At 40.5% G+C, this 25,265-nt stretch overlaps 1 protein-coding gene across 3 annotated transcripts in view; it reads right to left on the bottom strand.

The window, feature by feature from the left end:
* EMCN (endomucin) overlaps positions 1-24,974 on the bottom strand; it is a 678,554-nt gene extending 653,580 nt beyond the window's left edge. For 2 of the 3 annotated variants that reach the window (XM_069230226.1, XM_069230227.1), the window contains exon 1: positions 24,824-24,974. In XM_069230226.1, the coding sequence (XP_069086327.1) occupies positions 24,824-24,878 (55 nt within the window). In that variant the 5' untranslated portion in view covers positions 24,879-24,974. The remainder of the gene's footprint in view (positions 1-24,823) is intronic. The other variant, XM_069230228.1, reaches the window with a different exon arrangement.
* Between the last annotated feature and the right edge of the window lie 291 nt (positions 24,975-25,265).

Here is a 25,265-nt window from a genome sequence, read left to right as displayed (position 1 = left end):
GTGTGTCCACTCTGTGGTGTGGTGTTGGTTTTTACTTCATGATGCTCTGGTACACGCGTAACATATGGTTCCCTATGCATCTTAGTTGCAGGAGATGGTATGTACATATGTGTTACTGAAGGTTGGTATATGCCGTGTGTAGTGTCATTTCTATAACATATGACCACACTGGTGTGTTCATGGGATGTGAAACCTCACATTACTGTCTTCCTGCATGGCACATGTTGGCATTTGAAAAATGCATGTGTAGTCACACCAGTGCCACCTATGTTTCCGTTGGTGGCAAAACATGTAAACGTCATTTCTTACAGTCACTGATCTTGTGATACCTATGCCCTTACTTTTGTGCTAGGTTGCCTTTTGTTTGAAAATCAAACACATTAACATGCCTGTGCCATTATAATGACACATGTGTGCTGAGATCAGTAGCATATGTGTGCATGCCTCCAACTAGGCACTCACATTTGTCCACATCATGTTTGTATTGACTGTCATGTGCAATGGCATACCACTGTGAAGCAGTGTTGCAGTCTGGCATAGATGCCAGCCTACTCATCATCACAACTGTGTGAGTTTGTATGGCAACACAAACCCATGGTTGCATGTGGAGGGGCAGGTTAATGGAGCTCCAGTTTACTCAGCTCCCTATGCACATGCATTAGGCCCCTGACAATGTCATATGTTTATGTAGCCAGAGCAGTGGTGTTTGGGTTATTTGAATTGGAATCTAGCCTCTTCATTATTGCTACTCAGCAAACTATGCACACTCCCCTGCAGACACATGCACATTTGTGATCAAACAGATCAGGATATCACATTTTCCTCTGCGGTACTTGATGTCAGCCTTACCGTCTCATGTACAGGGGACTTGGTGCTTGCACGTGTAGGACATGTCTCATTATTTGACATCCTTAGTTGTTTCCAAGGGCAGCTTGTTTAGGGGTTGTATATCTGTTGTGAATTTTGGTAACGTGCAAGGGTACAGATGGTGTTGTATGTCACTGCCTCCTGTCATGGTGGCATGCGATGGGCAAATACCAGGATATGGTAGTGGCAAACATGACTGGGTCATGTACTAGCCTGGCCACCCTCCCTGTACATATGTTAAATGTTGACATGTAGACATTGATGTGTTGCACAGTCAGTATTGGTCTATATGTGTGTCTTCCCCATGTTTTCCCGCATTACTGGTAAGGTATGTATTGTCTCCTACATTGCTCCAATTCTTTAGGCTGCTTGCACTTTGTACACATCTTCTACAGCAACATTGTCTGGTCATACATGGACAGGATGCAACATGTGACGTGTGTAATTTATGAATGTACACATCTCCTACTACTGGCTACTTTATAGTTACTGTCCCATTGACGTTATTTGTGAGATGTAATGAGTTCCACACACACATGACATTACACCTGCCACAGCACTTGTGTTGTCTCCAAGTGAACTCCCATGTTATATTTGCAAGTATCTGTGGGTATCTCTCAGCTGTCCATCCACATCCTCAGTTGAACATGGGTTTGCATTTCTTCCAGAATGTCACAACCTAGGTAACTCTTACAATGACTAAATGATGTTGAGTTGTGAAATCATCTCAGTGCTGTATTTATCATTAGCCAAATGCAACATATATGGCTAGGTCTACTCCCATTCAGTTTAATGATGGGTCTCTTACATTATTGAACAATGCTGAATGTAGTTGCACATCCCACACCTGATTGCGATGTTGGAGCCCAAAACATGTATGGGAAAATTTGTTACTGTTGCTACCACGCACTTGTTCTGTCATGTGAGTGACAATGAGTGGTGTGTTTTGCTATGTGCTGTGTGATGTTGTTAGACAGAGCATACTAGGTAAACATGCTGACACATTTCAAGCACTTTTGATACTAGCAAACCCGTTGCTACCTCGGACATACACCCGTTCATCAGTCTTCACATGTTTATCTGGATTTGCTGTAGGCATGTGTAAAGACAGCAGATTTGTGTGACGAGTGTGCATCTTATGTACGTAGGGAGTGTAACACACTCTGCCTACATTCCACCCAGACAATTATTTGGTGGTGCATCGTCCCATTAAATTCTTAGATCCTGTCAATGTGTCATGAGTTTGGATAGTGATTCTGCACCTGTAGCTGCTTAATTTGTCTGGCAACCCATTGTGCATTCCATAGCCAACTTGTGTGTGCCATACATCAGGTACAGTCCACCGTGTGTCAGGGCTGTGCCCAATGGCAGTACCAGGACATAATCCCATGGATACACTGTGCAGACTCTGCATCTAACATAGTTACCTATGATGTTCCCCCTTGTCACACATGTACCGTCTAGGCAAAGCAGCTATCACCCTGCTATGTGACAGTATCCACTTCCCACATTACTTCAACTCCATTTGTTCACAGCAGTTGTTAGTTGTAGTTGGAGTGGTGTCTCAGACTTGCTTGTGGTATAGTGAATGTTCCTGTTCTTGTGAAATGGTTTCATTGGAATGTGTTGATGGGCATGACAATCTTGGGTAGTGACCCAAGGACCTGGGAATTTTCATTTTGATTCCAATACAAGTGCTGTATTTATCATTAGCCAAATGCAACATATATGGCTAGGTCTACCCCCATTCAGTTTAATGATGGGTCTCTGACATTATTGAACAATGCTGAACATGTAGTTGGTAATGCCACCACTTGGGTGACATTTGATACTGGTTCTGTCAGAGGCTTACATACAATGAGTTACTTGGGACTGTGTCTATGTGTGACTTTCTTTAAATGGCCATAGCCTATGCCATTGCATGGCCAAGATATTCTTTGTTTGGTGTAATGTGTGTGTGATCTGTATTTAGTTGTCAACCAGTGGACACTTGTAGTGGTTTGTGAGCAGCTTCTCTATGCAAAGGGACTTGGCTCCACCTGTCCACACGTGGTGTGCCAGTCAGGGTGTGGCTGGTTTATGTACATGTGGGTGAATGTGTTTGTGAAGTGCAAGGGATGCGGTGTAGTGTGGTATGTTGCATATGTGTTTTTGCCTGTACATCTATGTTCTCTGCCCATGTGTATTTAGTATGGTGTTTGTCTTGGTTGTCCTACATGGTTGGTGTGTTGTGTGTGTAATTATTAGTATGGTGGCTTACTTATGAGTAGACCATTGCCATATTGCCCATCCTGGAACCACCTGTTGATATTGCAATGGCGGAATATATAGGCATCATGGACGCTGCTGGGATATTTTGCTAGGATGTTGGTGAAGAGCCCACGGTGGTCCACAATGGCCTGCACATTGATTAAATGGGTGCGTTTTCTGTTCCTTTATAGGTGTTCCGTTGCTGTAGGTGGCACGAGTTGTACACGGGTGCAGTCCATTGCACCCAGCACATGCAGGAACCCAGCAATTTGGTAGGAACCTTTCTTGGTCCCCTGCTGCAGATGCTGGTTGTTAGGGAAGCAGATGCAGTGGGTTGTGAAGCATATGATAGCGTCCAAGACCTTAGGTAGGAGGACCGAGAAGGATGGCTGTGACATAACAGCCTCTTGTGCACCCGTTATCTGAAAAGAGCCCGATGTCAGGAGGACAGTGAGGAGTTTGGTCATGGGTGAAATCGTAGTGGGAGTTTGCATCCTTGCTGTGATGTGTGGTGCAATGTGATGCAGCAGGCGTATAATGGGATGGTGGTTTAGTCGGTATATCCTGATAACATCTTGTTCCCTGAGGCTAAGGATAGTTGTGCGCTGTCTAAAGATCCTCTCCAGCTTTCTGCGCTGCCTTTGTGGCTGCTGTAGTGGTTGCTGGGGTTGCTGCAGTGGTGGTGGAGGGACCTGCTGTTTTTGCTGATGTCTACGGCATGTGCCAAGCTGAAGCAGTACCACTTCCATGTTCTCCTAGATGTTTCAAATGCTCCTTCTGTGTGTTTTCCTTGAGTGGTGGTGTGTAGGCCTATTTTTAACTCCTGGTCTGACCAAACTTGAAATGTTGACGCTAATTGGACCTAGCGCCGTTATTTAGGTCCGCTTCCTTGGTATGTATCGTTTTGATGATGGTAGGTTAATATGGAGCTAGAGGACTAGCATAATATTTAGGAAGGGAATGCCTATCTTGCATCTTTTTCTCACAATGAGTCGCAAGGTGGATTGGTGCTACCTAAAAATGGTGCTAACTCTGATATTTTGACGCTAGACTGGTCTAGTGTCAAAATATAAATATGGAGTTAGGTTTGCTGCGCTTTTTCGAAAAAAAACATTACGCTAACGCGGCACAAACATTTCATAAATACGGGTGGTCCCAGGGGTCAGCATGTTCATATTCCACATACCTGTTTTCCTTAGTACAGTAGCTCCTGTGGGTGGAATGGATGGCCCACCAGCCACAGCACCTTTGCCAGCAGTCTCCCTGCTCCACTCACCTCTCCCTGCCTTGAACTTCATGTCAAAAAGATCTGGCCTTGTCTGAAGTGGATAAACATTCTCCCTAAAGTTTCTTAATGTCTATGAAGGTTTAAAGGAGCCTAACAAAAGTCAAAGCTTCCAAAAGATCAGTCTTGACCACATGTACTGGGCCTCTGGACTACCACGCTTTGATAGGTTTTTTTAACATCCAAAACAGAAGCACAGAAGGGTAGAAAAGAAATCTGAGTTCCAGAGGTAGATCTCTGGTTGTGATTACTTTTTATATACATTGTGGACTTGTACATCAAAACATCAACTACAAAAATTGTAGCTAAACTATTGACTAACAAAATATTATGAAGGTAAGTATACATAGGTATAGATTTACTATTCTTCATGCCACATCTATGTACACATACATTAGATGATGTGTTGTTAGTATTTTGGCTTTATTATTATTGTAGCACAATATATAGCACTCAATATATATTCCAGTAGTATACCTCTTGAGGACAGGTCTGCACCAAAGACTTTATGGGAAGTGCTTTTGTGATTGTTATGTATGAGAAGAAACTGCTGATGAAGTAAGATGGTGGATTGTGCCTTTCAAGAGAAGTGCGTGCCTGCCAGAGAGGTTGACCACCCAGCTGAACTGTGAGGACATGTAGGGGGTGTCGTAGGACTGTGCCAGCTTTGGGACTTGAGGTTCCCTCTACCCTGATGGTTGAGATCTTGTTATCATCATTCTTTGCACCACCTCCTAGCAATGAGCAGAGAGATGGCCTTCTGGGACTATTGAGAAGGGGCTCATTTGTCTCTTACCTAAGCTGTGCTCAAGAAAAGACCAGTGTATGCCTTCTAGGTGCCCTCAGTCTCCTGGAAGCTTACTTTGACTTCAGCCCATGAGCACACTTTGCAGAGGTAGGCGAGACGGTTACCTAACTCCACAGCAGTTGACTACATCTTTCTGTCATTCACAATGAACCTCTGGTCAACACCCAGTAAGGTACATTGTCCCCAGTGGTCAGATCCAATCCTTGGAAATGGAATTTCTTGATCACAACTAGGAACTCCTAAGAGAATCTGAATCATCTAGTGACATCATGTGACATTCCCGTGTACTGGTAGTATCACAAACCTTTTCCACAAAACACTAGCCTGTGATGTATTAACAACCAGGGCACAGTGCACCAGATATTACCTCTAAGCCCCTAGAAATAAACCACTAGAAATGAGAGAATGAATGACAAAGATTTAGGTGAGCATCAATTTCTCACTAAATCACATCGCTATAGCTTGGTTTGATGCCTATGAACTAGAGCTTCTAGGCTTTCAAATCAAGAACCGAGATTTGTGTTACTGCTATTTTAGTTGTCAGTGTTCCAAATTCATTAGATAGGCATCATAACTCTGTTCTATTGATTAACATTGTTTGTAGGCACCCATGTTATATCTTTACCTTGTATAGCACCTAACCACCATAATAGTGAAAGGGATCCTATGTCTAGCTAAGAAAGAACTGGAGAGACCTTGTTTTCTTTGTTGAGTATCTCTTTCTATAAGAATTTTTTCCTTTATATATGAAAATACATTCCATACCATAAAGAACTGACAGCACAATCAGTTTAAGTTAGCAAAATGTCAGACTGCATTATGAGAGCCAAATTTGCTAATCTTTTGTGCCACGCTGCATTGCATCATAGGGAGAGATAAAAACACTGTGACATCTGTAGTATAAGGGTGTGTATGTTCTGTCATGCATAGGTTTTTTAGTGGAAGGGTACCCTTCCAGTAAACAGAACTATGCACTGAACTAATTTAGTACTTTAGCCCCTTTGTATGTGTGCTGTACAGTGCAGCACAAATGAAAAGCTAGAAAAGTGTGGAGATTTGTAAAGCGTGATCCACTGTTATTTCTGCCAGGATGAAGTGTAATGTTGTGCCACAATTTTCTGTTTACAAATTTTAGTTGATAAGTATGTGTCAAAATCACAGAGGGGTTGCATGACAATGCCAATGTATCACCCATAGGATGGCCAATTAACCCAAAGTATCACATAGGGATATTTTGCTTTACTTTAGGCAACATTCCAATGTAAATCATGATTTGTTCTGGAAAGTAAATCCAAACACTTTGCACTGGGTGCATCACTTTTGAGAGTCGAGTGCTAACAGAAAGTACTTGGATATCCAGTGTGGGGGCAAATAATATTGTGATCCCAAGACATCAGTGGTTGAAATTTATTTCAACCGATGCCCTGTAGCCCCTGTCCCCCTGAGACCCCCTGATGCAGATCTAACAGCATTACACAGAAAGCGTTTACTGGGAATAAGCTTTTTATACCCTTGTAAATTCATAAGTAAGTCATAAATAAGTCTGAAGTAAGAGGCAACACAGAAAATGCTTTTGAAATCAGGCATTTTGCATATTCAGGTAAATTAAAATGTACCCAAGACGTAGGTGTGAGTCTAAGTGTGTGCATTTTATTCTGGTGAATCAGGGTTTCGGTACTTGAAAAAGGACCACAGCAACCATGGTATGTACCTACAACAAGAGAGGGAAAATGTGTGCAGAAAAATGTGCCTTTAGTAAGTGTATGTCTTGTCTCTTTTTTATCTCTCCTTCACTGTCTCCATCCTCCATCTCTGTTGAAGTGATGCTCGCTGTCTCTTGTTTCAATGTAAGCATTACATTGGCCTGTTCATTGTCTTGGTACGTAACTGAAGATGGCAGGCACTGAAGCAATGCACCTTTTTATTTCTCTCCACTGTTTGCAAATATTTTATTTAAAAACCTGTGAGTCTATTGTTAACACTGAATTTGACTAAATTCCGTATTTGCATGTGCTCATTGCACATTCTTGAGCACTTTGTCTTGCCATAGGCATACTCTTAAGGGGCTGTAGTACAACTAAAACCAATACATGTACTGCAAGGCCTTCTAGCATTAGTACTGATGTCATGGCATGGGTGCCAGTTTTAAGGCAGGCTGAGATAGCAAGTAATGCTGTTATAGGTAGCAACAAGATTTAACATGTGGGACATTTTACCAAAATCACACGTTCAGTTCGTAGAAAGGGACTATAATAAATGTTTTTTTGAAAAGTACCTTTCTGAAAAGCATAAATAGCTAAATATCATAGTATGCATTGTAAAAAATTACTAGATAGCAGTGACACAAATGCTAAATACAAATGAATACAAATAATTAGTGATATATCACTTGAATTATACCAAAGGTACGTTTTGCAATGTTTTGTTTTTACAAATCGTTTCCTAAATAATAAACTTGACAATTCCTATATAATGGTTTAACAACATTCGTGCCAATTCAGAAATGTATATCTACATGTATAAGTTTACTGAAAGTAAATTTACTTTTACACTTTTGAGCAACTTTACTACTTTTGGCTATTCACCATTTACAAGTGTAACATTACTAAAAAGTATAGACTTACACCAGGGGTCTCCAACCTTGTTTGTGAATAGACCTACTTATGTTCAATGAAAATCATCCCGAGCTATTAACCTTATTAGTATTGCAATAGCAACCATATATCCAAGATTTCATTAGTAGCCATTATATGCAAGATTACTAGCAGTGGTAACCTCAATGCATCATGAAGGGTTGTCAACAGTTTGTAAAAAAAAAAAAAAGCCTTTGCCAATTTGGAATGCCTCTACATGGATAAGACATAACAGCCATAGCTGCAATATTCCTAGGCAAAGATGACATTAGTAAGTATTCTTTTTTTATTTCTCAAATATCAGCTTTGAATATATTTTGGAAATACAGAATTTGTTCATCAACCATCAACTTATGAGTTCTGAAAATACATATATTTTCATCTCGAGTATGCAATTTTAATTTTGATATACATATATTAATTAAACCAAGCAAAAGCTTCTAATTTAGTAGGATGGGCTACACTCGGGTGAGCTACTTATGGGTAGCTGGAGGACTCCCAGATGCTCAAGCGACTTGTTGGGCAAGTCTGACTTACCCATCTCCACCACAGAAATTGGGATGGAGTCTGTAAACACATCACATAAGACATACAAGTTACTAGTAGAAGGGACTTTATGGCCTCATTTCATGTCCTGCAAACTTGGCAGAGGATCTTTAATCAAGCAGAAGGTGTTCCTGTGGTAAAGTACAGGAAAAACTATAACAGTTTATTAAAATATTTTTTTTTTATTAGAAAAAATATTTTATGCTAAATACTAATATTACTTTTATATATTTCTTTTAAATGTAGACCAAAATAAAAAATATTACAGCATTAACAACTTATTTTTAATTTAAAAATGTCATTGTTTAGAATATATTAAATGAAAATATATTTATTTTTCTGGTTTGCAAAAAATCCCATATATATATATATATATACATATATATATATATATATATGTATATATAAATATGTATATATATATATATATATAGTTAGTTACTAAATTCTTGTTTTAATGCAAAATCTTGCATTATTATGTTATGTGAAATTTAAAAAATTGACTAACATATTTGAAAGTTAAAATATACATGCATTTCATTGCTAGATAATTGTTTACCATTAAATTGAATGCATTTTATGTTTAAATAGTATAAATAATTTAATTAATTTTAACATTAGTTAATTTAGGGTTTTATTTCAATTACCTACCACCATTATTTTCTATGGGAGCGTGTGGCAGTACAATTGTTTGGCCATATGTGGTGCTGGAACTTTTTTGGGTCATTTGTGGCATTAGTATCAAGGGAAGGGAGGTCTGTGAATAGTAGTTGGCTTACCCTTTTGTGAATGGGTGCATGCCCCTTCCTGAACGCCTCCTTACCACTCCGTTACTCCTAGCGCTTACTCCTAAGCCTTAACCATTTTTCAGCCATTCCCCACTGTCCCTTCCACATTTACTACTAAAACATATACTTATGTGTGCGAAGAGCTCTGCAGTCAAGGTGGAGCTCTCCATACATAATAGATAGGAGAGGCGGAGGCTTGAAACTCTGTACACAGGTATGTGAATAGCATTTTAAAGTATGTTAGTAGTACTATTGTAGTACTACTAAACGTACTAGAAACCTCACTTTGTGAATAGGCCCCAAAGTGTCCTTCATGATATCCTATTGAGCTTGTAGTTGTTAGACAGAATATTAGCATGATGTAATCTAGCCTGTCCATAGTCTAATAGGTATCCTATTAGTGGCAGCTGGTGATCTTTGAAAGCAATGTGGTGTAATACTAGCACCAAATTCAAGCAGGAGAGTGCCAACTTTTTCTTGGACTGTTAAGGGATTGTCACTTGAGAAAAAAAATTAAAACAATAGCAACAAATAATGATTTAAAGTGCAATGTTCTCATAAATTGGCTTAAAAGCTCTATATGAAAACTCCTAAAATATTCAAGGGTCAGATGTACAAAGCACTGGTCATGAAATACTGGTTGCAATTTCTAACCAGTATTTTTCAACCAGTGTTGTAATTTGAGTACCGACTTATGTACTAATAGATCGGTTTGCAAATTACTGATTCCTAGTGGGTCACAATTAAATCTATCTCATGGATATTAATGAGGTAGGTCACAAATGTTGACCCACTAAGAATGACAGCTATAAAATGGATGGTGGCCTGCTTGGGTCAGCAGACCACCATGATTGTGACTGCTTTTAAACAAAACACACTTAAATGCAATCCATTTTCCCTAAAGGAAAATGGAATGTGTTAAAAAAAAGAATTAGATGTGTAAGTTACATGGGACCACTACCTGCTTCAACATTTACAAAGGGGAAGGGGCCCTCTGGGGATCCCTTCCAAATTGTGAATGACTTACAGCCTCCTTTGAGGAGGTGGTAATAAATTAATGATCTGCGACCCGAATTTGGTTGCAAAACATTACAATGCAAATCAGTATTTGGAGAGGACTCCCTTATCAGGCCCCTTTCAAATATCAATTCAGACCCTGGTTGGAAACCAAAATTGTGACTTGGCAACGTATTACCAAATCTCAATTTGTGATTTGTACATAGAGAAAAGCATTTTGCGGTCATAAATGGCCTGATTATGCATCTCAAACATTTTGAAACTAAAAAACGGCTAAGTACATCTGGCCTCAAGTACTTTTGCAGTATGCCAAGTCAATGAAGCATGAGGATTGCCAGGTTTTTACCCCATTTTTTTAAAATGTGCATTGCTTTCCCCATCATTATTTTCTTCCATTGTGCCTGAGTGCACCCTTTTGAAATAGATGCCTCTTTCTGCCAAATATTACATGCTATTCCAGTATCAGAATTTTGGCATTGATGCCACCCAAATACCATGAGGGACCCATAAGTTTAGAATGACCACTAGTATGTCAGGTCCAGCATTGTGTTATGGTTTCTGCACTCCATTACGTGCCATGTCTGTCCTCCCTAATATCAAGAATGACATCTAATGTGCCCCAGCATTTTGCCATGGTGTCTCATATGCCAAGTATTACATCAAGTATGTCAGTGGCAGTCAGCATTGTCCATGTGTAAGAATTGCCCCCAGAATGCCAGCACCAGCATTTTGTCATAATGCCGCCTATTCCAAAACCTAGCCCTAATATACGAGTGCCAGCATTTTGCCATAAGTACCGCATATGCAAGAATTGCCTCCAGTATGGCAACCCCAGCGTAGTGCCATCGGTGGCTCTTTGGTCAAGAATAACACTTAGCATGATGGTGCTAACATTTTGCTTTGGGTGCTCCATATGCCAGGAATTACTTCTAGAGTGCCACTGCCAGTAATTTGCCAACTGTGCTCATTGTGCAAATAAGTACCTACAAATATGACAGCTCCAACATTTTGCCATGGATACTCCATATTTCAATAATTGCCTCCAGAATGCCAGAGCCACTCATAGATTCACAAGCATAACACACTAGCACACACAATCATGCTCACTCACTCCCTTTCATTGTCACTTACACTCCCTCAAACACATTCTCAGTCATATGTAGTCACTCACTCTCATTTTCATGCGCTCACTATCACTGTCACGCATAGTCACCTTCACTCACTTTTACTCTCACTCACTGTAAGGCTAATATCTCACTCTCACTTAGTCCCACTTAGTCCTACTCACTCTAACTCACTCATTCTCACTTACAGTTTCAGTCACTCCAAACAAAGGTTGTGTATGTTATAACATGTGTATGAGACCCTGACAATCTGTCTCATAAAATGCCTCCAAGAAAGGCAGGAAATAACTGCTAAAGCAACAAGAAAGTATCCTACTCAATGTCAAATGATACTGTAGCATGAGCAGTTAGTGAACTAGTTTGGGATGACTTTTCAGCCGTATATCAGCTTGAAATATTTCGAAAATGCACAATGTTCCCCAAATTATCAATTCATCATTATCAGTTCAAAACACACGCCGGTATTGTTCTAAAAAACATGCATTGCCCTTCAAATGTCAGCTGTCATTTGTCTCACACCTATTGGCCAAATACTTTCTTGAAAAACTCTGATTTGACCCCACATTTAACTCTTTCAATTTTAGCAAATAATTTATATCAGTCTATGACATCCTATCCCCAGATATCACCATCAGTGCCACCCATTGTCATCAAGTGCACAGATATCCTGATATATGTCAGTCAGGCCAGTATGTGCCCAAATATTTCTGTATCATATGCCTGTAACCATCAGCATGTTCCCAGGCAACCCTTTGACATATGATAATCAACACCATGATGTACTCAGTCATCACCTATACATCAGCTAGTGTTATGATGTGCCCCGGGCATGACAACTACAGTCGGAACACTTCTTCAGTGTTCACTACCAAACAGTGTCCTCTATTCCTTCTATCTTTTCCACTCCCACTTGAATAGACACAGGTAGAGTGTAGCTTGAAAGTGGGATTACATTAGTTTTATAGGTCTTGGTTAATGGCCCCTAAATGAGCAACAACTTAGTGCCTTCATGTTATGGGTTGTAATTTCAGCACATAAATGCACCCTAACCTGATATTTCAGGTCTCCTCCTATGTTTGTTCCCAAACAACATCACCTTTATTTTATTTTTGTTTCCTTCCGCTGCAATTTCAATGCAGTAGTCTATTTATCTTGTTGCGAAACAGATGAAGCATTACATTGCACATTGTGTTGCCATTTTCATCAATCAATCACTGTGCCTAGGGATATTATTTAATGGTTACTGATTACCTTGGTTGACAGAGTCTTGGAGAAAGAGGCAGCATTTCAACAAAAAATTAATATAGAACATTTTAATCAGATGAATAGTCTCCAATTGGCTTTCTGCCACGACATGGTTTAGGGAAAATCCAGAAAAAGCCTTAGGGGTAGCACTTTGGGGGTCACAGATAGGGCAGAGATGTCTATTCCTTCTCCTCAAAGATCTGACTTCTGCCTTCAACGCTGTTAACTTTAACTTTTTGCACTACTTAATTTCCACAGAAGCTTTAGTGTCACATCTATAATTAAGGTGGTTTAGATCCTTTCATTCAAGGAGATCTCAATGTGACAAACAGGAAACGTTTTCATTAATGGAGGACATGCCTGACTGTGGTGGCAACTCTATGTTTCAATATCTTGATGTTACCCAACTTCAGAATATTTAATGAGAAGTACAACAGTACAATTCCTTCACTGATGATACATTAATACTTGTAGGGGGTCAAGGAATCTACTGTATGAATTTTGGGGTGTTAAGGTCAGGGCTGAACAAAGTCATGGCCTGTATGACTTTTAGTGCACTGAAGCTCGGTGAAGCTGAAGAACTCTTGATGGGTAATAACATCAGTACATCAGTCCAGAGACATATGCTCATCCCCATCCGTCTGAAATGGTAGTTTTCCAACTCCAATTTGTTACTATGTTCTACTGATAACGCCCTACTTCAAGCTGTTACTCTGCATGCTGTAATACCACCTTGGAAAATAGCAAAATCATTGGATGCAGTTTTTTCTGATGCAAATGTAATCCCAATTTGTGAGTTCTGCTAGTTGGACTGGAGGATAATATGGCAGTACCACACATTTTCCCCTCTTCTGAGCTGCTAAACTTGGAATCTTGTGATTTTTCCCTACACAGATTTTGCAGGGTGTTACCTGGAAAACTTTTTGTAAGAAAACATTTCCTGGTCAGGACAAATTGGTGTGCAATTTAAGAGATTTTGGATGCAGGTGTGGAACTCTCTAATCCATTATTATTGCGTTTTTAATCCATACATTTCATATATGCCTAAAAAGCACATTTCACCTCATTTTTTGCAAACGCTAGTTTCAATTCTGTATTCATAATAAGCTTTACTACATAGCACCCCACCCTATTTTATTTGCTTTTTGCAGCCTGCACCACTGTAGATTCTGTGTGTGCCACATATACTGGTCCATCAAGAAGTTGTTTAAATGTGCCTCACAATTATCAAAACTACAGCATGTCAGCACTTAGCTATTCGTTGTAATTTTCTGGTAAAGTTACTGCAGAACATCAGAATCATCTGACAATCTGACATTTTTTACTGAGACAGATTATTTATCCATTTACAGGAAATGTAACCACATTTCATCTTTCTGGACCACTGGCTGGTTTTTTCCTTAAAAGTCTATGTTTTCTCCTAAAGATTATTCATTGTGCCTCAGGAGCGTGACAACAGTTTAGACGGATCTACTACTAAAATTAATAATAAAATTTTGAGTAAAAGCAATTATCATCTTTTTCCACTTGGACCTTTGTTATGACCCTCAGTCATCCATTCCAGTGCTTTTCAGTACAACGTCCACAATGCTCTATAAGAAACTAATGGGTGATTCTTGTTACCAAAATAATGTATTTGTTAGTGTAAGACATGAGGTCTTTGGTTGGCAGTCAGGTTACCCCCTGTCCAAGAAAGGACCCTCACTCTAGTCAGGGTAAGTCACACACAATCCAAATTATCCTGTGCCCACCCTTTGGTAGCTTGGCAGTGAGTAGTCAGGCTTAACTTAGACAATGTGTATAGTATTTGTGCAATAAATCATGCAATAACACAGTAGAACACCACAAAAATACACCACACCGTGGTTAGAAAAATATATAATATTTACGTGGATAAATGCAGGTTGAAACGATCAATATGCAATAAGTACATGTTGAAATATCACAGTAAAAATGATATAAAGTCAAGCAACAAATGTCTCTTGCAAGCATAAAGTACCTGGTTTGCGTTCAAAATCTATGCAAGGAACCACAGAGGAGGAGATGTGTGGAAAACAGGGAGGTATGCATCGATTTCCCTTTCCGCACACGGCGATGCTTTGTTTATTTTTCATGCAGGGAAGGCTTTGCATCAATTTCTGGCGTAGGCACTTGGATCTTCTTTGGGTTGCAGGGACTTCGGAAGCCCCGGGGATCATGCGTTGAAATATGCCGCTTGCAGGACGGAGTCACAGGGGCTGCGTCAATCCGGTGGGCGATGCGTAGATATTTCTACTGCAGGTGCTGCATCGTTTCCTCTCAGGAGGTTGGGCTGCATCGTTCCGGCTCAGCTTTGCGTCGATCCAGTGGGCTGTACGTCGAATTTCCGGTCGCACCGCTGACGCTGCCTTGCGAAGTCGGGCTGCGTTGTTGCGGTTCAGCGTGCAGTGATTTTGTCACCGCGATGCAGGCTGTGCGTCATTTCTTGCCGGCTGTGCGTTGATTTTCACAGCACAAGGAGTTCGTCTTGCAGGAATTAAGTATTTTTGGTCCTGAGACTTCAGGGAACAGGAGGCAAGCTCTATCCAAATCCTTGGAGAGCACTTCTCAGCACAGCCAGAGAGCAGGAAGGCAGCAGAGCAACAGCAAAGCAGCAGTCCTTCACAGAAAAGCAGTCCAGGTGAGTCCTTTGGGCAACCAGACAGTTCTTGGCAGGTTGCAGTTTCTGGTTCAGGGTTTCTTCTCCAGTGGTATCTTGTCCATAAGTGTCTAATGAAGTAGAATGTCTACCTCAAAAGTTGGTAGGGTCAGAGACCGTGTTTAGATACCCAAATGTGCCTTTGAAGTGGGGGAGACTTCAAAGAGTGGCTTAGAAGTGCACAAGGTCCCCTTTAAGTTCCATCCTGTCTACCGGGCTCCCTGTAGGGGGTGTGGCAATTCTTTGTGTGAGGGCAGGCTACTGTCCTTTGACATGTAAGTGTCAGGCCCTCCACCCTCCCAGCCCAGGAAGACCCATTCAATATACAGATGTATGCAAGTGCAGCTGGGCATCCTGTGTTTGGGATTTGTCTGAGTGAATGCACAGGGAGCTGTCAACTAAACCTACCCAGACGTGGATTGGAAGGCACAGAAGGATTTAAGTGTAGAGAAATGCTCACTTTCTAAAAGTAGCATTTCTAAAATAGTAATATAAAATCCAACTTCACCATTAAGCAGGATTTTGTATCACCATTCTGGCCATACTAAATATGACCTGGCTACTCCTTTCAGATCAGGATCTACCACTCAAACAGTATATAAGGGTAGCCCTAATGCTATCCTATGAAAGGAGCAGGCCTCCCAGTAGTGGAAAATGAATTTAGGAATGTTACACTGCCAGGACATACAGAACACACATGTTCATATCCTGCCTTTTACCTACATAGCACCCTGCCTTATGGGCTACCTAGAGCCTACCTTAGGGGTGACATATGTAGAAAAAGGGGAGTTTTAGGCTTGGCCAGTACTTTTAAGTGCCAAGTCGAAGTTGCAGTGAAACTGCACACAGGCACTGCAGAGGCAGGCCTGAGACATGGTTAGGAACAGTATATAAGGGTAGCCCTAATGCTATCCTATGAAAGGAGCAGGCCTCCCAGTAGTGGAAAATGAATTTAGGAATGTTACACTGCCAGGACATACAGAACACACATGTTCATATCCTGCCTTTTACCTACATAGCACCCTGCCTTATGGGCTACCTAGAGCCTACCTTAGGGGTGACATATGTAGAAAAAGGGGAGTTTTAGGCTTGGCAAGTACTTTTAAGTGCCAAGTCGAAGTTGCAGTGAAACTGCACACAGGCACTGCAGAGGCAGGCCTGAGACATGGTTAGGGGGCTACTTAAGTGGGTGGCACAACCAGTGCTGCAGCCCACTAGTAGCATTAATTTACAGGCCCTGGGCACATATAGTGCACCTGACTAGAGACTTATAAGCCACTTGAGTGTGAGGCAATGTCACCATGTTTTAAGGAGAGAGCGTATGCACTTTAGCACTAATTAGAAGTGGTAAGGTGTGCAGAGTCCTAAAGCCAAAGAGAGGGAGGAAGGCAAAACGTTTGGGGGTGACCCTGCAGAAAGGCCATTTCCACAAGTTAGCCTTCCTGTTATCTCCATTAAAACACACCTAAAAAAATATTGTGAATTGTAAGTAAATGTGATTTAAATTGTATAACATACAATATTAATAATATACAAAGGTGAGTGAGCTCCTTGGTGTTTATTAACAGGTGGTGGAGTAAGGCCAAAGGTGGAGTATTTTGCCTTCATAAGATAGTAGGGGGACACTAAGTCTAAGGACTGCAGGCAACACTAATTGCATAACATTGTCACAAGAAGACATAATCAACGCCATGATGTACTCATGAGATCAGCAACGTTCAACTACCAGGAAAGGAGCAACAATGGTTGAGGTTAGAAGATCGAAGTCTTGTTTGATAATAGCAGAAGGTACAGTAGATAAAGTCGCAACTCAGCAACAATGCAAAACTTACACGACATGACCGGGCATTCAAAAAGCGTACCTGTGGCAATGCAGAGCAGTATATATGGCTCCTACATACTCAGGAAAGGGCACACCAGGATTTAAAACTGCACAAAGAAAGAGATAAAGGACGACTATTACCTTTATCAGGGGAACATGACAACATTCCTTTGTACTCATCCTTTCACGACTGAACCCTTTGGGGGCATTCCAAGTACTATCAAACGTGTGGCTGGTAATTTTGTCTTTGGCGAAATGATCACTCATTCCAAGTTTCACATGTCAGAATAAGGGATGGCATGTATGAGCAAATTGCATCTTTTTCTTGTTTGGAAAAGCAAAACTCAGAATTTTTTATTTTTTTTCCTCACACAGTTTTTGCCAAGTTTTACCCGGAGAAATGTGTGGGGGGGGGGGGGGGGCGCGGTAGGGGCGCGACGCAGGATCTCTTCAAGCTTTTTGCACAACTTGTAACCCAAATTTATGGCTGTGCTTGGATTGGGATTTAGATGGTATGTGTAATAAGCGTTATATTTTCAATGATTTCAGCAGTTTTGTTTGAAAGGGGCTTTTTCATGCACGCAGGTTTAAAAAAAACATATATCAGCTTGTGGAGTCAAGTATAAATAAAGAACTTGGTCAGAAGAAACATAAACTTCCTGAAGAGAGAGAATAAACATAACTGTGCTAAAAAAGAGAGGAGCCAGGTGTGGTCAGGTAGCATTATTTCAGGATGCGGTTGAGGACAGAAGGATTTTTTACCTTTTTATTTTCATAAATTGCAAGTTCGTCAAGTTTTTCACGAAATGTAATTTGTGATTCAGAAATCTCATTTTTTCACGAATTAATTAGCTTTTGTATCAAACTGATTGCTTTTTCCCCGTAATCATTTTTTTTCATAAGAATATTTTTTGTCATGAATTGATTGTTTCTGCCGCAAGAATGGTTCCGTTTTTGTCGAAGAGCTTTTTTAGGGATGTAGAGGGGCTGATGCACAGGTTGCAACATTTCACTTTTGGACGACTTATATTTACTCAGCTCTGTTGCATAAAAAACATAGAAGGGAAGGGCAACGTATAAAAAAGTAAGCTCCGTTGCATTTGGTCGATGATTTTGGAGGGGCTGGCCAGTTACGAGCCAGCCGAGACAAACTTCCATGTTGTAACACTTCCTAGGGGAATTAAAACGTGTGGGTAAAAGCTGATCAGCAATACTTTAAAACAGATAAACTTGTGGCTACCTTCCACTTGTATTTCCAGGTAAAGGCATGCCTTCTACGTTGTGCTTTTATTCCACATTTTTACCAGCCGTACATACTTCAAGACCCATCAGTTTTGATTAAAAAACAGATATTTGCTATATCTGCGAGCTGAAAAGATTTTTTGAGGCCCATTTACCTCGTGTGCACGTTTACCACTGTTCGTGGTACAGCTCTTTAGCTCTCACTATACAGCCCATTCAGACCTGCTCTGTTTTTTAAAAAAGAAGGTAAAGGAATGCCTTGTAAGTCCGAAAGAAGTCCGTACATGACTTTTGCTAAAAATATCTAACCACATTTGTCCCTGGAGGCTACTGTAACATTTCAGGCGGAGGAACCAACTGAACGAGCCTCAATGGCTACTTTCATCCATCCTTCAACCACTAATTTCCCTTTTGATACATCTGCCATTCGTGAGAGTATGTAAATGGCTCTGCTGCCACAGTGGCTAGGTTCCTGCTCTACAGATACAAAAAAAAAAAAAAAATTGAAACGTGCCCAACTTGTTTGGTTGAAATACTTGAATTTACAAAATAACAGTAAGTCTTGAGAACACATAATTTTTCCATTAATAGTGCACCCTGAATTCTATCTCAACTGTTTGCTTCTTTTTGTACAGCATTTATGCAATTCATAGAGTTTGAACGTGTTACGACTCTTGCACATTCAATTGAAAGGTGGGTTGGCTTCATTATTATTTGTGTATCTTGTGTATTAGCAATGATGGGATCCTTTTAGTTCCTGGTGGTCTCTGTAGAACTGTGACATAAGTGTTTGGGTGTAGTGAATAGAGTTCATGGAATGTTGACTTCACTGCTCCACGCAGAGCAATGAAGATGTGCAGAACCAAGCTCCATGTGTAGTGTAGTGATTTATGAGTACCCAGGCTGAAGAGGAGGCTACAACTGGTAAGAAATAGGGGAGAAAATTGACAGTGTTCTCTCAGGCAGTTTTCCGTGCTCCAGTAAACTGCTCGTGCATGCCACACAAGCCTCAGACAAACTGAAGATCGACGTTTGACACTTGGAGTCAAAAGTGCCACTCCAGCCAGTGAGAAGCTGCTGAAGTTAACGAAAGCCTCATTGAGAACTTTATGCATTGTTGGCCAGAAACTAGATAGTAAGGCTGTGAAAGAGGTACTGTGCTGTGCCACTGCGCATGAAGGATACAAAGTGACGTCTCCAAAGTACAAGAAACTGTGATTTAGATGTGGAGTTTTCTTCTAAACAAAGGTAAATATCCCGCTATTGAACACGTGTGCAACAGCTGTGGGAAGGAAAACCATTTTGTAACAGTTGGTAAGGCGTATGAAAAGCTAAATACGTCACAATGAGAAAACAAAATGGACTCTAGAACGCTCCAGAAGCAACATTCTATCCACGCCCACAAAGCCAAGAGGCAGTTGAGGCAAGTTGGCACCAAACAAAGTCGATCATCATCTAAACCTTAGTCCAAGAGTTATTTAGTTTCATTGTCAAGTGACAGTGGGGAAGACAAATGTGCCATGTCGATATTTATCTCTGAAACACATGGGCATGTTGACTGGCTACATGCAAAGAAGAATCTGAGTCAAAAGTTGACAAGTAAAGTCACAAAAGTCAGACAAACATTGTCCAAAGATTAAAAGATTAAAGATGCACATCAATCCTGGAAACAACTCACTCAACTTCTCACAAATGACAGTGAATATCAGAAGTTAAAAAATGTGAAAGACAAACTGTTGGTTACTCAAGAGGATATTTCTTATGTGGTTCAAGAACTGTCATACTAGAAAGTCTGGGACAACAAGTAATTGAAGTGGCCCATGAAGGACATTGTGGAATTATTGCCAGTAAACGAGCTCTAGATGACTGAGCTTGGTTTCCTCATCTTGATGAAACAGTTGAAAGAGAGATGAAGGCCTGTCATTTATGCAATCTGTTATCACCCAAAATCAGTCAACATACCTTAAATGTGTTGGATTTGCCAAAACCTGTATGTGAGAGAATGGCTGTTAATTTATTTGGTCCTCTTAACAATGGAAATCACTTGATGTTGATTATCAATGAACCCTCACGTTTTCCATTAGTAGAGGATCTCTCATCCATTACTCAAGACAAAGTAATCAAGAAGTTAGATGGCATTTCTGTTATATGTGGTATTTCTTCAATTCTGAAGTCTGATAATGGCTTGCCTTTTAACAGTCGAGAAACCATTGACTTTCTTGATCATCTCAATTGGAAGCATCACAAAAACACACCTCTGTGGCCACAAGCAAATGGTGTTGTCAGACGCTTTATGAGCACACTCAAAAAGACCATCCAGTGTGTCAAATTGGAGAAGCTTGATCTAAAGTAAGCTCTCCAGACTACTGTTCAAGCTTATCAGTTGACTCCTCATTCAAATACAGGTGAAACTCCTGCCACCCTGTTGTTTGGGAGAGTCATGATAATACAGTTACCGCAATGGACCAATAAAAGATCTACAACAGATGGTGAACTTAAACAAAGAGATTTGTATCATAAGCAAAAGATGAAAGTATGTGCTGACAAGGGTCGGTGTGCTAAGCACATTGTTTTCAATAAAGGAGATCGAGAAAACATACATCTGGTGCTCCCTTTAATGCTGAAGCTTTCAAAGTTGTAACTACCAAAAGATATATGGTGACTGCTCACCATCCTGGAAAGTACGTTACGCAAGATTCTTTGCACTTCCAGCATCTGTCTCATAATTCACCAGATGCTGATGTCAGAGATGAGATTAGTTTGTTTAAGTCTGTAGAAGCACCTTTGGCTGCATCTGTCCCTGCATCACAGGAACCACTAATGGATGCTTCTCTTCTCTCTTCACAGCCTCAGGTTTGCGTGTTTAGTCAGAGCTGTACGATGGCTTATAGAGAAGTTATATTATGTACATCTAAAAAAATGAAGGTTTTTTTACATAACAATGGAGAAGATGTAGTGTCTTGTGTGTTAGCGATGACAGGACCCTCTTAGTTCCTGAGGGACTCTGAAGAACTGTGACTTAAGTGTTTGTGTGTGGTGAATAGATTTCATATTAGAATGTTTTGTTCTCAGTTACACGCAGTGCAATGTAAATGTGTAAGGCCAAGCTACGTGTGTAGTGTAGTTATTTATGAGTACTCAGGCTGGGGAGGATGATACAATATTAATAGTGAGAATCGAGTTTGCAACTCCATGAGACCTGTTTTGAAAGTTGGGATGGAGGCTTGTATGGGACAAAAGATCTTTTTCCCTCAATTACATGCACAGATTCAACTTTTGGAGCTGTTTTAGTCCTGTCTTTTACTTCAGTGGCAGCTCCTGCTCCAGCAGTGCCCACTATTTTTGGTTGGGTTGGGGGCGGAGCTAATAGCATTACTGATATGACCTGCATGGCAATAATGGCTATTAATTACACAATTCTTATGTGCCCTTGCCTGTTTCTAAGGTCCATAACTACAGAGAGGGTAATTAACAACTGTTGTTGCCCATGTCTGGTGGCTATAAGGCCTAGTTGTTTTCTTGCATTTTGGAGATAGTGGCAGGGACACATAGTAGACAAACAGTGGATGCGTTTTTTTGCTGTGATGAGTAAGACTATGAGGGAGTGCCATTTGCCTTATTGTCTGTATGTTGTTCAGTATTAACAGCTTTAATTTCTCTCCCTCTCATAATGGATGTACGTTCTCAGACAGGGTTCAAGATTATGCATTTCATTCTTGAGCAACCCCAAAATGAACATTCATACTGTCAGGTGATTGTTTTACTGAATGGGACCAAAGGCACCTTTAAAAAGAATAACCACTGTTAACGCTACTAGCAGTGGTCAATATTGCATACATTTTTTACACCCAGTTTGTCAATTTACATTGACATCGTCAATGTTATCCTGAAACTCCGGGATGAATCTGCCCTTAGAGCTTGTATCGGATATGCCTGCTCAAATTATGACATTTGCTTACTGTAGGTAACAGTAGGGCCACACGTATTCTAATTGTGAATTTCATAATGTGGCACATAGCCTTTGAGAAAATTCCGAACAGGTATTCAGTTAAACATATGTATAATCTGTGACCTCACAGCAACTTACAGCTGTTTTGAGAGACGCTGTTGTTAATTACATCACAAGCTGAACCCCTGGGTCAACACAGGATACAAGCTGTGCAGGCATCTGTTCCAGTTCACGTACAAATACAGTGGATTTTGCCATTGAAACTACCTCCTCATTTATTGAGTTTTGCAAGAAGCTGAAGACCTGGCTCTTCTAAATAAAGCCCCTCAGCCCTAACCATGGCTAGGCAGGCACACCTGCTCAGCACCAGGATACTCTCCTGCATAATAATACAGTTTACAAATACACATAACATTGACTGTGATTTCTCTCCCCAATCCAATCTAATCTTTCTCCCATACTTCAGCAACTGTGGTGTATTATCGAATACTAGCTAACACCAGTGGCTAATCTGCTCTTTCCTCACATGAAAGGGCTGGTAATGCATTTGATGAAAATCTTGACGTAGCTAGTTGAAGTCACCTAAGCTTGTATCACATGCACAAAATACAAAAAGCATTGCTTAGTCAGAACACAACACACCTTCCAATACACCACAGAAATCAGGTGTGGTGCAGTGTCATTATGATTATGCTTGTGACACTGTTCATGTCTAATTACAAGCCACGCTCATAACGTTCAACAGTAATTATTGGACATGACGTTGCACACACAATAAACATGGCACAGATAGGTCACACAGTTGGGTATTACAGTGCTCACAACATCAGTCTTTACCAGAACACACCACACACTACAAAAATACACGCAACAACAAAACTACTAACACACCAGCACAGCCCAAATATAGAATAAACTGACTATTGTGGCACCAACAATTCTAACTATCGCTAATTCTATTCTACAAGGACACTTCTGACAGGTAATTGATTTGCCTCTAAAACTTTGTTTGCATTATATATCTATGTGGAATTTCTATAGCACAACCCGTGTAAAAAGGCAGGGAGACGCTGTACAGGTGCATGTCCATGAAGCTATGTAATCGATATGACCCACTGATCTCACCCAACTGACGCGAAAGACCATGCGCGGAATTCACTGAAACTCATTCTGAGAGGACCACGGCAATGCTACTGATAACACCTCTTCACGAGACAAAACAGATGCCAGACTACCATGGAGCTCTCACAACTATTGAGAAAGTCGCCTCTGGACTATTGAAAACACCTCATTGCAATATCAGTGGCAGACTTAGTACCAAACAAATGTCAATAACGTTACATATAATGATACAAGTGTTGGGATGGAGATAAATATGAAATGTAGACAGATAAGTTCCTACCAAACGGCACTAAGTACACAGTATAAAATCATTTTCTGGGGAACACTCACAAATGTTTAGTAAAAACAATTCTGCTAAGTATAGTGCAAAATACGATTGTACAGGTGAACAACTCACAATTTTTTTACAATGTAACATATTCCCCAGGAAACCTAAACCAAAAAATAAATGTATGCGATATAATATGAGCACTTATGAAATGTCTTTAACTAGAATGTTGACACGTTCCTATCCTTATGTTTGAGTAATGTAAGCCACGTGCATTGTACACATTTAAGAGGGTTAAGAAAAAGGTGTGCTTTTGAAATTGATCATTGCTACTATTTTCCTCACAAGTATATTTGTCAAACATGTCAACCCATCCTAAACACACTTTGTAAACACCTGATTGTTGCACTTTACCCGCCCGTCTGCACAACTTATGCCATCTGCATTTAGGTACCGATTAGGTGCCAGGATACGTGTAGCAAGGGCACTTCTAATAATTTGTTAATGCACAATTGTACTAATTTCTTAGTGTAAACCAACTTTGCAGAGCGTGTGCTTTATCCCTTCCATCGGCTCTCAAACGCAGGCCCACTTTCCAGACCGATCCTAAACTGGGTGTAAACTGTTTCAATTTGTACGCTATATTGCACACAGTTAGCAGACATTTTGCATAAAACAACACCTGTAGTTTCTTACTCATATATATTTTACGCTTGTATACTAATGGCTTAATTTGTTTACGTTCATTTTCTGCCAGTAAAAAAAAAACATTTTTTTGATCTTGCACCATCAATCTCCACCTTTAAAACTAACCTCAAAAACACTCATAGGTTCTAAATACAAAAAAAAATACAAAAAAATACAACATAATGTTCTTACAGAAAAGTACCAATGTAATATTGTAATCTTTGCTTCAGAGAAGAACAAGCTTTCCGATTTGCCTTATACGGTGCGGTCATATTGTATTAGTCACTCTTTAGAGACCAAGGATATTTTAACACAAACTTCCCAATTGCAGATATGCTAAATACTTGGCGCAAGAGGAGCCGCGTAAAACAGCCACGAACGGTCGATTCACTTTAGAGTACCAGAGGGGCTCTACACACCGAGCCCAGCGTGTGACCACGCTAGGCGCACCAGCACTCAAAGTGACAGGAAAGAGAGACAAAAACGTGGTTACCCCAGTGGATGTTTGCCACGGCGAGGAACAGGACGGCGGCTCCGAGGGGCTGCATGGCTTCCCGGCGGTGTTTCTTCGCACAGCCCTGTGGTGCCAGCCTGTGTTATTTTTCCCAACTGAGGCTGGGCCGCATTAACGAATGGAAAAGGTGCGCGCTGCCCCGGCCCCTCGTTGCTTATTTTGGGACTTTGGTAAAGAACCGGAGGAAATGCACAAACTCCCTTTGGGAGTTGAGCACAGGGGAGACCCATTGTTTTAAAAACCCTTCACAGGAACTTCTTTACTTTGGCAGTGAACCGTGTTTTTGTTATTAAACATTTTAATGATTCATTCTGAAAGGTCAGGGGAGTTTGGAACAGAAGCCTCTTTTCCTCTATTAGCATGTGCTGCAGCTCATCCCCTGTTGTTTCTTGCCGCTTATTTTTAGATCTTTTTTCATCCT

The sequence above is a fragment of the Pleurodeles waltl genome, chromosome 1_1 (genome assembly GCF_031143425.1).
Source record: "Pleurodeles waltl isolate 20211129_DDA chromosome 1_1, aPleWal1.hap1.20221129, whole genome shotgun sequence".
Classification (NCBI taxonomy): Eukaryota; Metazoa; Chordata; class Amphibia; order Caudata; family Salamandridae; genus Pleurodeles; species Pleurodeles waltl.
The sequence above is the reverse complement of the archived record's forward strand: the minus strand, read 5'-3'. Positions and strand labels throughout refer to the sequence as shown.